Consider the following 15,285-nt stretch of genomic DNA (forward strand, 5'->3'; position numbering starts at 1 on the left):
ACTAAATGTAGCTAATAAATAGTAAATGAGACAACAACAAAAAGAACACCGGGAATTAACGAGGTTCGATAAACTTTTGTTTCCTTTTGCCTACTCCTCAGACACAACCAACCAATATTTATTTCACTCCAAAAGAGTATAAGTGAAACAGTACAAGAGAGGAAAAAAAACAAATGTCTTAGGAGATGAGAAGACAAGTTAGAGGTAATTTTCAAATGAATTAGGAGCTACCTATTTGTAGGAGTGAATTCTTCCTAGTGATGTCATCCATGACATCACAATATGTCAAAATGTCAAAATTTCCTTGTGAAATCAATTTGTGGTTTACCTAAATTTCACCTACAAAAGGTGCTATCTAAATTTTTCTACCAATGAAGAATTATCCTCCTAACTATCATATCTTCTCATTAATCCATTTTTGAATCTTGTCAAATTTAACAAATCTCCACCTTGGCAAGATTCTCTATTTTCAACTTTCTCTCAACAACAATTTTGATTGTGTCTTCAACCTTAATCTTCAATGTTCAACAATGTTGATCAAGTTCAAACAATGTTGAAACTTGACCGCAGCTACCACTTTTGTCACATATCGGCAGGATTATCTGTAGTATGATTTTTTCTGCATTATGACTCCACCATTTTCTATGATTTCTCGTATGAAATGATATCGGACGTCAATGTGCTTCGTCTTTGCATGATAAACTTGGTTCTTTGCTAATTGAATAGCACTCTGTCTATCACAAAATACTGTGGTTTCTTCTTGTCCAATACCAAGCTCTCTAAGCAATCCTTGAAGCCAAATTGCTTCCTTCGCAGCCTCTGTAATTGTCATGTACTCTGCCTCAGTGGTAGACAAAGCAATTGTTGACTGCAAAGTAGACTTCCAATTAACTGGTGCATTTGCAATAGTGAAAACATAACCAGTAGTTGATCTTCATTTGTCCAAATCACCTGCATAATTTGAGTCACAATATCCAACAAGATATTGACTATCTTTTTGCTCGAAAACCAAACCAACATCTAGAGTATTATGAATATACCGTAGAATCCATTTTTTTTACAGTCTGTCAATGATCCTTTCCCGGATTGTGCATGTACCTACTTACAACTCTAACAACGTGTGAACTATCTGGCCTTGTGCAAGCCATTGCATACATCAAGCTACCAATAGAATTAGCGTATGGTACTCTTGACATATATTCTCGTTCAGCTTCATTCTTAGGTGACATAGCATCACTAAGCTTAAAATGAGGAGCAAGCAGAGTGCTAACCGACTTCATTTTTTTATTCATACCGAATCGCTTTAGTACTCTCTTCAAATATTCCTTTTGAGATAAATAGAGTTTCTTTGAATGTCTATCTCTTTTTATCTCCATGCCAAGAATCTTCTTTGCCTCACTCAAATCCTTCATCTCAAACTCCTTTCTTAGTTGAATCTTTAGCTTCTAAATTTCCTCTTGACTCTTAGAAGCTATCAACATATCATCAACATATAGGAGAAGGTATATAAAGAAATTATCTTCAAGCTTGCGCAAATACACAAAATGATCGTATTTGCTTCTTATGTACCTTTGCTTCAACATAAACTTGTCAAATTGTTTGTACCATTGTCTAAAAGATTGTTTCAATCCGTACAATGATTTTTCAAGTTTGCACACCATATTTTATTTTCCATAAACTTTGAATCCTTCTGGTTGAGTCATATAGATTTCCTCTTCCAAGTCTCCATGTAAAAAAGTTGTTTTTACATCCAACTGAACTAGTTTCAAATTCAACTGTGCTACCAAAGCCAACAAAACCCTAATAGAAGAGTGTTTTCACAACTGGAAAAAATACCTCATTATAATCAATTCCCTCCTTTTGAGCATATCCTTTGTCCACCAATCTTGCTTTGTAGCGAACATTTTCTTGGTTATGAAATCCCTCTTTCTTTGCAAATACCCAATTGCTTTGTTGCCCTCTGGGAGATTGGCAAATCTCCATGAATGATTCTGATGAAGGGATTGCATTTCTTCATCCATGGAATTCCTCCACTTATCTTCTTGTGAACTTTTGGACTGCGTCTTCATGAGTGGTAGGAATGTCATCAGCTGCAATTGAGTCTGCACAAGCCACCATATCTATGAGTCGAGCAGGTTTTCTTATTGTCCTTTTTAGCTTGTCGGTTGCTATTGATTCAAGTTGTGGTTGAGGTTCTTGAGATAGAACCTCCTCTTCAACTGGCTCTCCTTCAAGAGGAAAATCTTTCCCTCAAACTCCACCTGCTTTGAAGCACCATCAATTTTTTTGACTTCTTCAACTGTTACCTTATTTGTCAAGGTAGATTCATCAAAGGTAACATCCTTGCTGAAAATAATTTTTCTTGTCTCTAGACACCATAAACGGTATTCTTTGACTCCAGAAGTAATTTCCATAAATAAAGCTTTCTTTGCTCTTGGGTACAATTTTGACTCTCTTACATGATAATAAGCAATTAAGCAAAATACATATAAAGATCATAATCTTCAGCATGTTTTCCATGCCATTTTTCAAATGGTGTCTTCCCACCAATAGTAGTAGATGGTAGACGATTAATGAGGTGGCACGCATATGTTATTGCCTCAGCCCAAAATTCTTTGCCCAAGCCAGCATTGGACAACATACACTGAACTTTCTCCAGCAAAGTTCGGTTCATGTGTTCTGCCACTCTATTCTGTTGTGGTGTATTTTTTACGGTGAAATGTCTAATGATGCCATTTTCCTCACAAATTTTTTGAAAAAGATCATTTTTGTATTCGCCACCATTGTCTGTGCGAAGACTCTTGATCTTTCTGCCACTTTGAATTTCTATCATCGCCTTCCATTTGAGAAAAATTCACAATACTTCATCCTTTGTTTTTATCGTATACACCCACAATCTTCGAGAAAAGTCATCAACAAAGGTTACAAAATAGTGTTTTTCACCTAATGAAGGTGTTTTGGAAGCACCCCAAACATCCGAATGAACATAATCCAAAATATCTTTAGTATTATGGATAGTTGTTCCAAATTTAACCCTTGTTTGCTTTCCTTTGATACAATGCTCACAAAACTCCAAGTTGCAAGTTTTTACTCATTTTAGAAATCCTTGATCTGATAAAGTTTTCAAAGATTTCCCTCCAGCATGTCCCAAGCGCATATGCCACAACTTGGTCATTTCTGTCTCCTTCTCGTCATTGGTTGTTGCCGTTGTCCCAATAATTGTACTACCTTGATAGTGGTACATGTTATTATATCTTCGGATTGCCTTCATTACCATCAGTGCACCAGAGCATATTCTCATCATGTCATTATCTGCAATGACTTTGAACCCCTTTAATTCTAGGGCTCCTACAGAAATGAGATTTTTCTTCAAATCTGGTACATACCGAACATCTGTTAATGTTCTACTTAATCTATCATGATTTTTTAATCGGATTGAACCAACACCTTATGCAGTAAGAGGATTATTGTTTGGAGTGTGAATAACTCCACATTCTCCTTCTTGTAAATTAATAAACCAGTCCCTATTGGGACACATATGATAACTACAAGCTGAATTCATCAACCATACATCAGATGATTTGGATGGATCTGTTGTAACTAGTGAGTAATCGGAATCATCACAATCAGCCACATTTAAATCCATGACAGCCTTTTCATTATTTGGTTTGACTTTGCTATTCAACTTTGGGCAGTCTTTCTTCCAATGCCCTTTTTCTCGGCAAAAGGCACATTCATCTTTGCTGAGTCTCGATCTTGACTTACATCTCCCTTTCTTCTTTCTCATATGATTTTGAGAACGATCTCTCGCAACTAGTGCTTTTGCTTCTCCGCCTTTTTGTTTTTATCTTTTTCTTTGTTCATAACTGTATAAGGCAGAACAAACTTCTTTAAGAGATACTTCATCATTCCCATGCAGTAGAGTCATTTCAAGATGCTCAAACTCATCGGAAAGTGAACTTAACAACATTAAGGTCATATCTCCATCCGTAAAAGTCACATTCATATTTCGCAAATCTGTCGCCAAACTTATTAAAGCTGGTGATATGATCATTCATTGTGCTACCGGGAACATAAGTGAAGCGTAACAGTCTTCTTTTCATGTAAAGTTTATTTTGACTGTTTTTCTTCAAGAATTTCTCCTCCAATGAATTCCATAATTTATTTGCAGATGTTTCCTTCGTGTATGGATACTTTTGTTCTCTTGCAAGGTAAGATTGAATGGTACCGCAAGCAACACAGTTGATAATCTTTCAATCTTCTTCTCCTACACCGTCTGGTTTCTTTCTTCAATGGCAATATCTAGCCCTTGTTGAAAAAGAACATCAAGGACCTCCCCTTGCCACATTCCGAAATGTCCTGACCCGTCAAAAATTTCAACTGCAAATTTCGCATTTGACACAATTCTTGTCATAAGCGAAGATGCCAATGATGACGTATTATTGACACTTGATGTGGACTCGTCATTTTTCTTGTCTTCCATTTTACTACAAATACTACTTACTAGCTAACAATGCAAAGACCAAAGTAAATCTTTTTCTGATGTGGAAGTTCAGACTATGCTGCAACCACTGAGCATACTCAGATAATACCTTGGCTTTGATACCAATTGTTGCGGAAGCCGAATATATAGAGAGTGATGGAATCACAACTGCTATATTTAAATGTAGCTAATAAATAATAAATGAGACAACAACAAAATGAACACCAGGAATTAACGAAGTTCGGCAAACTTTTATTTCCTTTTGCCTACTCCTCGAACACAACCAATCAATATTTATTTCACTCTAAAAGAGTATAAGTGAAATAGTACAAGAGAGAAAGAAGATGCCAATGATGACGTATTATTGACACTTGATGTGGACTCGTCATTTTTCTTGTCTTCCATTTTACTACAAATACTACTTACTAGCTAACAATGCAAAGACCAAAGTAAATCTTTTTCTGATGTGGAAGTTCAGACTATGCTGCAACCACTGAGCATACTCAGATAATACCTTGGCTTTGATACCAATTGTTGCGGAAGCCGAATATATATAGAGTGATGGAATCACAACTGCTATATTTAAATGTAGCTAATAAATAATAAATGAGACAACAACAAAATGAACACCAGGAATTAACGAAGTTCGGCAAACTTTTATTTCCTTTTGCCTACTCCTCGAACACAACCAACCAATATTTATTTCACTCTAAAAGAGTATAAGTGAAATAGTACAAGAGAGAAAGAAGAACAAATGCCTTAGGAGTTGATAAGACAAGTTAGAGATATTTTTCAAATAAATTAGGAGCTACCTATTTATAGGAGTGAATTCTTCCTATTGATGTCAAGATTTTCCTTGTGAAATCAATTTATGATTCACCTAAATTTTATTTTAAAAAAATGTTATCTTGACTTTTCTAACAATAAAGAATTATCTTTCTAACTATCATATTCCTCGTTAATCAATTTTTGAATCTTTAATTTAACATTACGTTCGAGTGTGGCTTACTCTCCAAATATATAGATAGACAAGGGAGAGTAACATAGAGTAGGGGGTGGAGATGGTATAAGGAGTGACAAATTATTCCAAATTCAAAATTCGCAGATCACATTCACCATGTTTTCAGATCAAAACTTGTATCACTACAGCCTCCTCTCTCTCTTCCTCATCGGACCACCCACCTTCATCGCCTGTCAATTCCTCACCGCCCCTTATGGAAAACACCGTCGCTCCGGTTGGGGACCTACCATTTCACCACCTTTAGCTTGGTTTCTAATGGAAAGCCCTACTCTGTGGCTCACACTTATCCTCTTCCCTTTCGGCAAAAATCACAACAATCCATTATCACTTATCCTCATTTCTCCTTACCTTTTCCACTACACAAATCGGACGATAATTTACCCTTTAAAACTCTACTTCAACTCAAAGGGTGGATCTCCGGCGAGTGGTTTCCCGGTGAGTATTGCGTTTTTGGCTTTTGTGTTTAATCTGTTGAATGCTTATGTACAAGCTAGGTGGGTTTCTCATTACGCTGATTACGATTCTGATGTGTGGTTTTGGGTTCGATTTGCCGGCGGGATGGTGGTTTTTGCCGGCGGGATGGCGGTGAATGTTTGGGCCGATAAGGTGTTAGTGGGCCTGAAGAGTGAAGGAAATGGATATAAGATACCGAGAGGTGGGCTTTTTGAATATGTGAGTTGTCCAAATTACTTGGGGGAGATAGTGGAGTGGTTGGGCTGGGCTTTAATGACTGGGTCTTGGGCCGGGTTTGGGTTTTTTCTGTATACTTTTGCTAATTTGGTTCCTAGAGCTAGGTTTAATCATGAATGGTATTTGCAGAAATTTGGAGAAGATTATCCAAGGAAAAGAAAAGCTGTTATTCCATTTTTGTATTGAGTTTTGATATTGATTATGCAATGTAATGGATTGGCTTTCTATTAATGTTGGTATGTGATTTTCCCTTTGATTAGAGTTAAATTTCTTTATCTTTTGTTATTTCGGATAACGCTTACATACTCAAACCGTTGTAGTAGTGTGACTGCTGGCACAGAGTTAGCTAGTAAAGAAATGTTAGGTCAATCGCTCTGAGTCTTGCATAGGAACTCGCTAGCTTTGAGTATCGCATAATTAATGCTATTATGATGCTATGTTGCACCTGCACTAATGTGACTTGAAAATAACGCTGATGTTATATAGCCATATAGGCGATGCTTGGGTATCTGAACACTTTTCCCGAGGTTTTATGGAATATTAGCCTACACTGTTACAAAGGAAAACAAGTTTCAGCAGCTTTAGGACAGTTGGAGTAGGAGATGCAAATGAAAAAGAAAAAAAAATCTCAAAAGTAAAGGTTATGGTATAGTTTAGAAAAAACAATATTGTTATAGGAGTTTAACAATTTATAAAATTTGAACTCCAGGATAGTATTTTGCCTTAACCCTCATGAATTTTGCCCTCATTTAATGTTCTACTATCTTCATATGTTTCAATAATTGAGAAAAGAAAATACTCCATAGCATATCAGATAACATTTATGAGAACTCAACCAGTTGGTATTTTGCAGCATGATCTAACCTTCTTCTCTCCAGACACATAATTTATACAGTATTTCGCTGCTAAACAATGTTCATTAAAGTAACATTTCAATCTAACTTAAAACTCTTAAAACAACTGTTAATTATTCTAAAGAAACACAAAACAAAATCCAGAAAAATTGTAGCAGAGCCTAGTCTGAGAAAGGAATTGCAAATTGAGTGCACCGCAAAGAAAAAGGCTCCATTGTCTGCATACTGGAGTAGTTTCACAGATTTATCTTTTGCAAAAGCTAGTTGCTAACCTGCATCATGGTTGAACTGCAAACAGTCTTAAGAGTTCTCCAATCATGTAAGAAATAGCGAAACAAATCAAGAAATGAGGAGAAATTGTACAAACTCACATCAGGCAAAGCTACGGTTTGCATCTACATTTACTCCTACTCCTGAATTGGCACCACCGTTATCTGCTAGCAAACTTCCATTGGATCCTTGAAGGGATTCAATGGTTTCCACAATCTCTTCCTTCAGCTTCTCGTGTTTCTCCTTTAACTCTGGAAAACTCATAGCCTGTGCAAGACTTTGCTTTATTTGCTGTTCTAAGGCCTGAATTTTTGCCTTTGACTCAGCATCTGCTGTCTTTCCAGCCTTTGTTACCTCCATCTTTAACAACTCAATCTTGTTTTTCAAATCCGTGGAGTTCACGAGGTCTTCCATAACCGTTGTAATTTCATTGTTAAATTCATTGATTCTTCTCTTGGCATCAGTAGGAAGTGATGCTGGGTTGACGTTTAAGCCTAGGGATTCGAAAACACCAGAAAATTCCATACATATTTCATCCTTCAGTTGCACAAGTTTATCCTTTATCCCCTGGTCTAGATCCATGACTCTCGATACACCAGTACTCTTGATCTCAGCCTTCAATGCGTCCATCTTCTCCTTCAAATCTGGGCGGTTCATGACTTCTTTTAACCTCTTATTGATCTCCTCCTTCAAGTTGTTTACCTTGCTATATTTCTCTGAGAGTTTCTGGGCTTTAGACATTTCTTGCAACATCTCAAGCTTATTCGTTAGGCTAGCATAATTTGGAGCAGCAGAAATGTTTCTGTTGAATTCATCCTTAAGCTGGTCAAGTTTTTCCTTCAGAACAGGATGCATTGACTGGTCATTTGAGTTCCTTGTTTTTGCAAATTCTTCTCGCGCCATGACAAGTTTTTCCTCCAAACCCAAAGCTTTAACAGCCTCAGAAAATTCATAATCAATTTCTCTTCTTAATTTTTCTATCATCTCATTCAGGCCTGTGTCTGGAATCTTCCCAGTTGATTCCGTTGCTTTCAGGATCTCCTGCTTCAATTTCTCAACCTCATCCATTAATTCCACATCCGGAATTCCAGGTGGAAGAAGAGGTTCTTCTTTCTTTTTCATGTTGACCTTCCTTTTTGGATCAATGGGAACTCCCTCCTGGAAGCCACCAAGTTTTCGGAACTTTAGCATCCTGTGCCTTAACAACTCTTGGGTGTCCATTTTTGTAAGTTCCTACAAGTATGGATAGTGTTTTAGCAACATAACTTAGCTGAAAGTACAATTTCTGGAAATAGAGATCTTGATTAACTTACATCCATTGATTCTTCAATAGCAATTTTTATCTGCTGTGAAGTCCAATACGGATCAGCATGTGCACCACCAAGAGGCTCCTGCAACACGATATAAATCATTATTTACCACATATAAAAGTGAATCACTCTGTCCCAAATGACATATGTTCGCCCAAAATTACCAACTGTCAAGGAATAATTGCAAGGCAAATAATATGCAATATGGCAACTCAAAAGAAAAAAAGAAAAGATTATGACTTTCCAAGGAGATTGTGCAAGGGTTAGAAATTGAAAGCAACTCACAAATGACTTTTTCTCTGTCTTTTAAATTTGATAATTAATTGGAAAAATACACAAGTAATGAAGAAGCATGAGAATTCGATCAAATAGACAGATAGAGTAACAAAGTAATATTACAGGGATGGAACCATCAGCAATTTGAAGCCTGCACAGCTCTTGAGCTGTTATCTTGAGTTTCTCAGCTGCCTGAAATGAAATGAAGCATAACTCAGCAATAATTTTCACAGTGTTTCTTGATTAACACTTCGAATGTTAAACTGTAGCAACCTTAGGAGAAGCTTTTGCAGTCTTCCACAAAATTGCTGCACATGCTTCTGGGCTGTTAATTACAAGTGAAATTTAAAATCAGTAAGCATGCATCACTATTTACTATGACAGTGAAGAACAGTATACAGAAAAATGAACCTGACCAGGTAAATCAAAAGAATAAAATTAAAGTACCATCACAATCTGATTTAAGGATTAAGGGCGGATTACAACAAGATATTCACCAACTGTATTTCCTTTTTAATAGTCATATTGCCAGAAAGAAGATTGCCCTCCCAGGTTCGTTTTTCCACATAGCTTATTGATTTGAAATAGGGTTTTGTAGTCCATCAAAAGTAACACAAACAATACAGATTCAATGGTTCAGGATTACAACAAACCAACAGAGATCATGCTTTTCAATTATTAGGTATCTGGTGTTTTATAGATACTAGTTTCATAATGATGGTGTTTGAGTCGACTTGTGCACACCTCGACTAGTCCACTGGGTACCTTCCCTACCTACCTCATAAGCCAGCGCAGATACTGGGAATTTACTCCACCTCCACCAGGGCTTAGGCAAATGAGAAGCTGAAACTATAAAATTGATAGGATAGTTTCTTGAGAGCTTATCATTATAAAGGGCAGGATGATGGCCATTCATCACATATTTAATCTACAAGCAGTATACACATCATATAAAACTAATTTGTTCATAGTAGAAGTCAACAGTTTTAGAGGCACCTGGCAACATAGAAGACAGCATTTTCAAGCATCAACAATTTATTAGCACAACCAATAGCCAGAGCTCCACCAGAACCCCCTTCTCCCATAACAATAGAAATAATTGGTACTTTCAAACCAAACATACTCCTCAAGTTATGAGCTATGGCTTCTCCCTGCATGCAAGTAATACAAACTATTCAGTTAGCACTAATCGATGAGCAAAAAGCACACCTCAGCACAGTTGTGTACATACTTGACCTAGTTCCTCTGATTTGAGATCAGCATATGCCCCTGGTGTGTCAATGAAAGTGATGATCGGGAATCCGTGATGATCAGCATAGTACATCATCCGCAGAGCCTTCCTATAACTGTTTAACAAGTATTTTTTTTTCTTACTATTGTAGGTTCACATACTAAAAGAGGTGGATCAACTCCATACAAAAAAAATTTTAAGCTTTAATATAATGGAACCACACATACCCATGGGGAGTAGGCATCCCAAAGTTACGTTGTATGTTCTCCTTTGTGTTTCGTCCTTTTTGATGACCCATAAACATATAGCTTCTACCATTTATTGTGCCAAGTCCAGTGACAATGGCAGGATCGTCATACCCAGCTCGGTCACCATGAAGCTCCACAAACTGCAAGTTCGGGAATTACGATTTTACATTGTTAGAAATTTCCAACAGTATATTACCTATGGAACGGAGAAAAGACAGAGAGTTCAGTTTTTAAGTTTATTAGTAAGAAATAACGACAATGAATTTACTTGACCTTCTCAGTAATATTAAAGATATGATCAAGGAAAGTTGGCCTGTTAGGATGCCTTGCAATATTCACTCGTTGTATAGGAGTCAGATGTGTGTATAGATCTTTTAGAGCCTGAAAAGGACATAAGATGTCATCATTATCAGCAACATTAATATTGTTAGCTAAGATAATTTGACCTTCAAGATTACTGCTATAAAACGGACACAAATTCATAGCTTTGTACAAAGATCAAAAGGAACAAAAAGACAAGACCCGCAAACAGGAATATTTTCTATCCTTTATCCCAGCTTCCAACACAAAATCAAACAGTAGGCAGTTTTATCACAAAAAATAGAAATTAAAATTCTTTATTAGAGATTGGAATCTTATTATTTCCATGTGACCTTCCTCAGATTGCTCTTGTTTTCTTCTTAAGTCCCCCAGCATGCATTAGAAAAATATGCATCCTTTACTAAGCATTATATGATGATGATGCAGTTGAAAGAAGTTCATTGAAGGACCAACATTAGTTTCTCCACAAATGGTAATATGTACATGGATTAAGACACTTTTTTCTGAGCAGTAATGCAACAAAAATTTCTCATTTTTTAAAAAAACAGGGACTGTCCAAATGTTGCTATTTCTTTTTCTATGATAATGATTATATTAAAATACTTCTATTCATGTGTAATATTTTTCACAAAATAGCACATTTCTGTCCAAATTTTCTTAATGTGAGAATGAGATTATTAATATTTTCTTGTGGTATCGATACTGAAATTCAAAAGAATCTGAAAGAGAAGTCCAACAAGAAGATTGCAGAAACCCCTACAACACACTTAACACTAGTAATATTTTCTTAATTAAAGAAGTACACTAAGCAACCAAAAACCTTTTTTTCCTTTAACAAATGGAAGGTCATTTTAGTCATCCAAACCTGTTGGTATTTGTTCTCAAGTGAGATAATTTGATCACTGAAATCCAACCCAGTTTCATTTGCCATCTTTTGAACCTGCATTCGAGAAACAGTAACAATTGACAAAATGCTCAATTTTCTATTTTGAAATACGAAATAATCTCAAGATAAGAATCATGGCATTAGGTCACAAAACCTACATCAATGATTTTTTTCTGCAGATCCATGAGAGGTTTCTCAAAATCCAAAGTCACCGGTTTTGGCTTTTCTTTCAATGGCTTGAAAGGTGATAAGTGACTGAGGACTCCACCCTTGACATTAAGGTCAGGATCCTCTGGCCAGGGGTACTCGTGCTTCTTTACCTTTCTAACCTTGGCAGAGATTGTAAAATCTCTCTTCTTAGAACCCAATTGTGCTCTCCCTAAGGTTTTCAATGGCACACCACAAACACCATTTCTTGAGCTACGAAGAAGGTCTGAAGCTGAAGTTTTAGAAGCCAAACTTCCACTGAATGCCACGGGAGGATGTGAAGTTGAAGCCATTCTCCAGTTACTGCAAATAGGTTAACCTAATCAATCTCATTTAAGGAAGGGAAAATTCACAGATTTTTAAATCCATCAATGACATGGTGAAATTAACTAGCTAAAGATCAATGTCCACATTTCAGTTAGATACTTTTAAGCATACACGAAACTAGCAAACAAAAGTTTCACTTAACATAGCTAGACCTATCAACTAGCTATGAAGAGAAGCATATTCAGAGGCTATGATGTTCGGATTCTCCAAAAGTGTTGTCAGATCCTCCAGAAATGCTCTAATTTGGAAGGATCTGAGACACCCCCACCAAAATTTTTGAAGAGTCCTAGCAACATAGCCTAGAGGCTAATCAAAGATTTAATTTTTAATGCACCCTTCAATAATAAACTCTATACAGTTATTAAATCAATCACAAAGAGTTTATCCATAGAAGCTAAGGGATTACGAAAAAAAAAACTAATTATTAACATACACAAATAAACACCAAATTAACAGATACATCAAGGATTAGCATTTTCAAGGTAAACCAGTACAGTTCCATAACAGAAAGTTCATTGACATCAACACAAGAATCAACCAACCAATCAATCAACTATACCTCAATCTAAAACTAGTCGAGGATCCACTTTATGAATCCTCTATATTCATCCTTCTCTATTCAACCACATCTAATCCAATACTGTCAAAATAACAACATTATATTCATTGAATATAAGAAATCGCTATAATTTCACCTTTTTCACACCAGAGCACCAGCTACACTAAGCTCACGCAAGTGATAAAAGAAATTAGGGAAATTCCAATGCATGAATCTTACTAACTAGACGCACCACGCTAACAAGATTTAGCTAATTAATTAAATGAAAATCACAAATCTTCAGCTAAATAAATCAACTATACCTCAATCTAAAACTAATCAAGGATCCACTTCACAAATCCTCTACCTCCATTCACACACATACATTCTATCCAATACTATTCATATCCATTAACACAACGATTCATCAGAATTAGTCTAATTTTACACTGAAACCAACTACGCTAAGCTCACATAAGATTCACAAACAACAAAAAAATTAATTACATGAACATTACGTAATAAAACACAACGCTAACAATAATAGAAGATTAATTAAACGAAATCGGTGAAAATTAATCAGATTAGACCAAAAATTAACGATCAAATCCGAGAAAAAAGAAAAAACAACAAACCGAGAATGAGAGCTCCAGATTCAAGCAGAAGAGATCTGAGGAATGGATGAGAAGAGAAGATTTAGTAGTATTGTTCTAAGGAGAAAAGAGCATCGAGAAGATCGAAAAGAGGGCTTGGGTTTTTTCAACAAATGAGATAGATAAAAGCTATGTAGAAGAAGCTGTTTATTATGAGATGGTTTTTGATTTTGAGTTTTCGATACTTCTTATGCGGAGGACTAAAAATGAGAAAAAAGAAAAAAGGGAAAGGGTAAAATGGGAAGAGTGGAAAATAAATAAATAAATTAAAACCTACCAGTGTGCTTGTGTGACAGTGTTTCTCGGTTTGGCCGTTAAATGTGTTCAACTCTCTGTTGCGTCATAAAGCTTTGTATTTTTCTGAACTTGTATAATCGTATCCATATTTTTCATTAAAAAAATAAAAATATTGTTTATTTTAATTTGTGTAATTATTTGGGTTCGTTTAGAATTTTTTTTTATGTTTGATTGGTAAAAAATATTACAAAGTTTCTTTAAAATAAAGGAATTAACTTTCATAGCGAAAATAGAAAATAACAAGTTTCATGGATGACATTTCATATTAGCAATATGTCCTCTTCGATCATACTTCAATATGCAATGATCTTCACCTCTCTTCGTCACCACATATACATGCACCCTTTTCCATACTATTTATTTAGAGGTAGACTGAAAAAGAATTAAAGAGAGGTGATTTGATGAAATATGAAATATTTTAAACTTTTTGAGGACATGACTATAAATAAGTTAAAGTATAAATATTCGAAATTAGGATAGGAAGGTTAATAGTAGATAGTTGAGTATTAATATTGCATCTTATGTGGGAAAGGGTCATGTATTCTCTTATTCTTCGATGTACATAATTATTACATGGTCTTGTCTTGCTTCATATTTTTTCCGCAAACATGCTTCAAAAAAAATTCTTTTGAGCTGAAGGTCTATCGGTATGAGTCTATCTCTCCAAAAGATAAGGATATACTTGCATACATCATATTTCCTTATATCCTACTTGTGAAATCATAATGAGTAAATATTATTATTCTTTATTTTTAGGATAATATTTTTTGTTTACATGTCAACACCTAAAAATAAGAGAAATACATTTATTTCATAGGAGATAAGAGGGGAATAACAAAGTGCAGTGGCGTAGCCACATACTGTCAAGGGTATTCAATTGGACACCCTTCATCGGAAAAAAATTAGCATATGTACAAACATAGTGATATAGGAAATGATTAAATAACCTATTTTGGACACCCTTAACATAACAAGTTGCTATTTTTGGACACTCTTTTAAGAAATTTTTAGCTTCGTCACTGACAAGGTGTGAATCAAACATTTACTAACAAATTTAAATGAAAGTTCAGATAATCAACCAAGTAAGTTGTTAAGATGCCCAACAAGAAACCAACCTATTTTCTTAAATAACATTTTCCCTCCTACCAAATACACAGAGAATTAATATGTCTAGTCAAGAAGTGAGAAATACAATTGCACTAATTAAGCACTCTCCTTGTTCCAATTTAAGTACACATTTTTTAAAGAGTCAAACAATTTAAGTTTGATCGAAATTTTACGCATAAAATTTTAATTTATTTAAATGAAATTTATATTTATAAACTACGTAAAAAGTGTTAAAAATCACAATAATTTAAAAGATATATGTAAAATTTACGATCAACGATATAGTTATTTATATCTCGATATCTCAAATGTATCATATAAATTGAGATCAAGGTAGGAATAATTACTTCATGATCGCAGTGAAGTGCAAACAATATACTTCCTCCGTCTCATTTTATATGTCACATTTCGAATTTCAAGATTCAAACAAGTCTATTTTTTACCATAAATTTTTCGTAGATCTTTTAAACATTTTGAATTATTAATTATTGTGACTCATAGTACTTTTTACGTAGTTTACAAATATATAAATTTCATTTCAAAAAAAATTGAAGATTCCATGCGCA

The 15,285-nt window shown here is 35.2% G+C and overlaps 2 protein-coding genes across 3 annotated transcripts; one reads left to right on the plus strand and one right to left on the minus strand.

Annotated features, from left to right (window-relative positions):
• Window positions 1–5,491: 5,491 nt before the first annotated feature.
• Window positions 5,492–6,461, plus strand: LOC101256999 (steroid 5-alpha-reductase DET2). The gene has a single exon (XM_004246304.5). The coding sequence runs from the start codon at window positions 5,601–5,603 to the stop codon at window positions 6,378–6,380; it is 780 nt and encodes a 259-aa protein (XP_004246352.1). The 5' UTR covers window positions 5,492–5,600; the 3' UTR covers window positions 6,381–6,461.
• A 515-nt stretch (window positions 6,462–6,976) lies between these two features.
• Window positions 6,977–13,606, minus strand: LOC101256513 (acetyl-coenzyme A carboxylase carboxyl transferase subunit alpha, chloroplastic). Of its 2 annotated transcripts, none has more exons than XM_026032791.2 (12): window positions 13,298–13,606; window positions 11,749–12,100; window positions 11,570–11,644; window positions 10,657–10,764; window positions 10,363–10,523; window positions 10,136–10,250; window positions 9,901–10,055; window positions 9,178–9,229; window positions 9,028–9,096; window positions 8,632–8,709; window positions 7,420–8,551; window positions 6,977–7,320 (listed from the first exon to the last, which is right to left on the minus strand). In XM_026032791.2, the coding sequence occupies exons 2-11, from the start codon at window positions 12,088–12,090 to the stop codon at window positions 7,421–7,423; spliced, it is 2,286 nt and encodes a 761-aa protein (XP_025888576.1). In that variant the 5' UTR covers window positions 12,091–12,100; window positions 13,298–13,606; the 3' UTR covers window positions 6,977–7,320; window position 7,420. The 2 variants fall into 2 exon arrangements, with proteins under 2 accessions (XP_025888576.1, XP_004246350.1); XM_004246302.4 differs by having other exon boundaries at window positions 6,977–7,336; window positions 13,298–13,590.
• Between the last annotated feature and the right edge of the window lie 1,679 nt (window positions 13,607–15,285).

This window comes from Solanum lycopersicum, chromosome 9 (genome assembly GCF_036512215.1).
Source record: "Solanum lycopersicum chromosome 9, SLM_r2.1".
NCBI lineage: Eukaryota > Viridiplantae > Streptophyta > Magnoliopsida > Solanales > Solanaceae > Solanum > Solanum lycopersicum.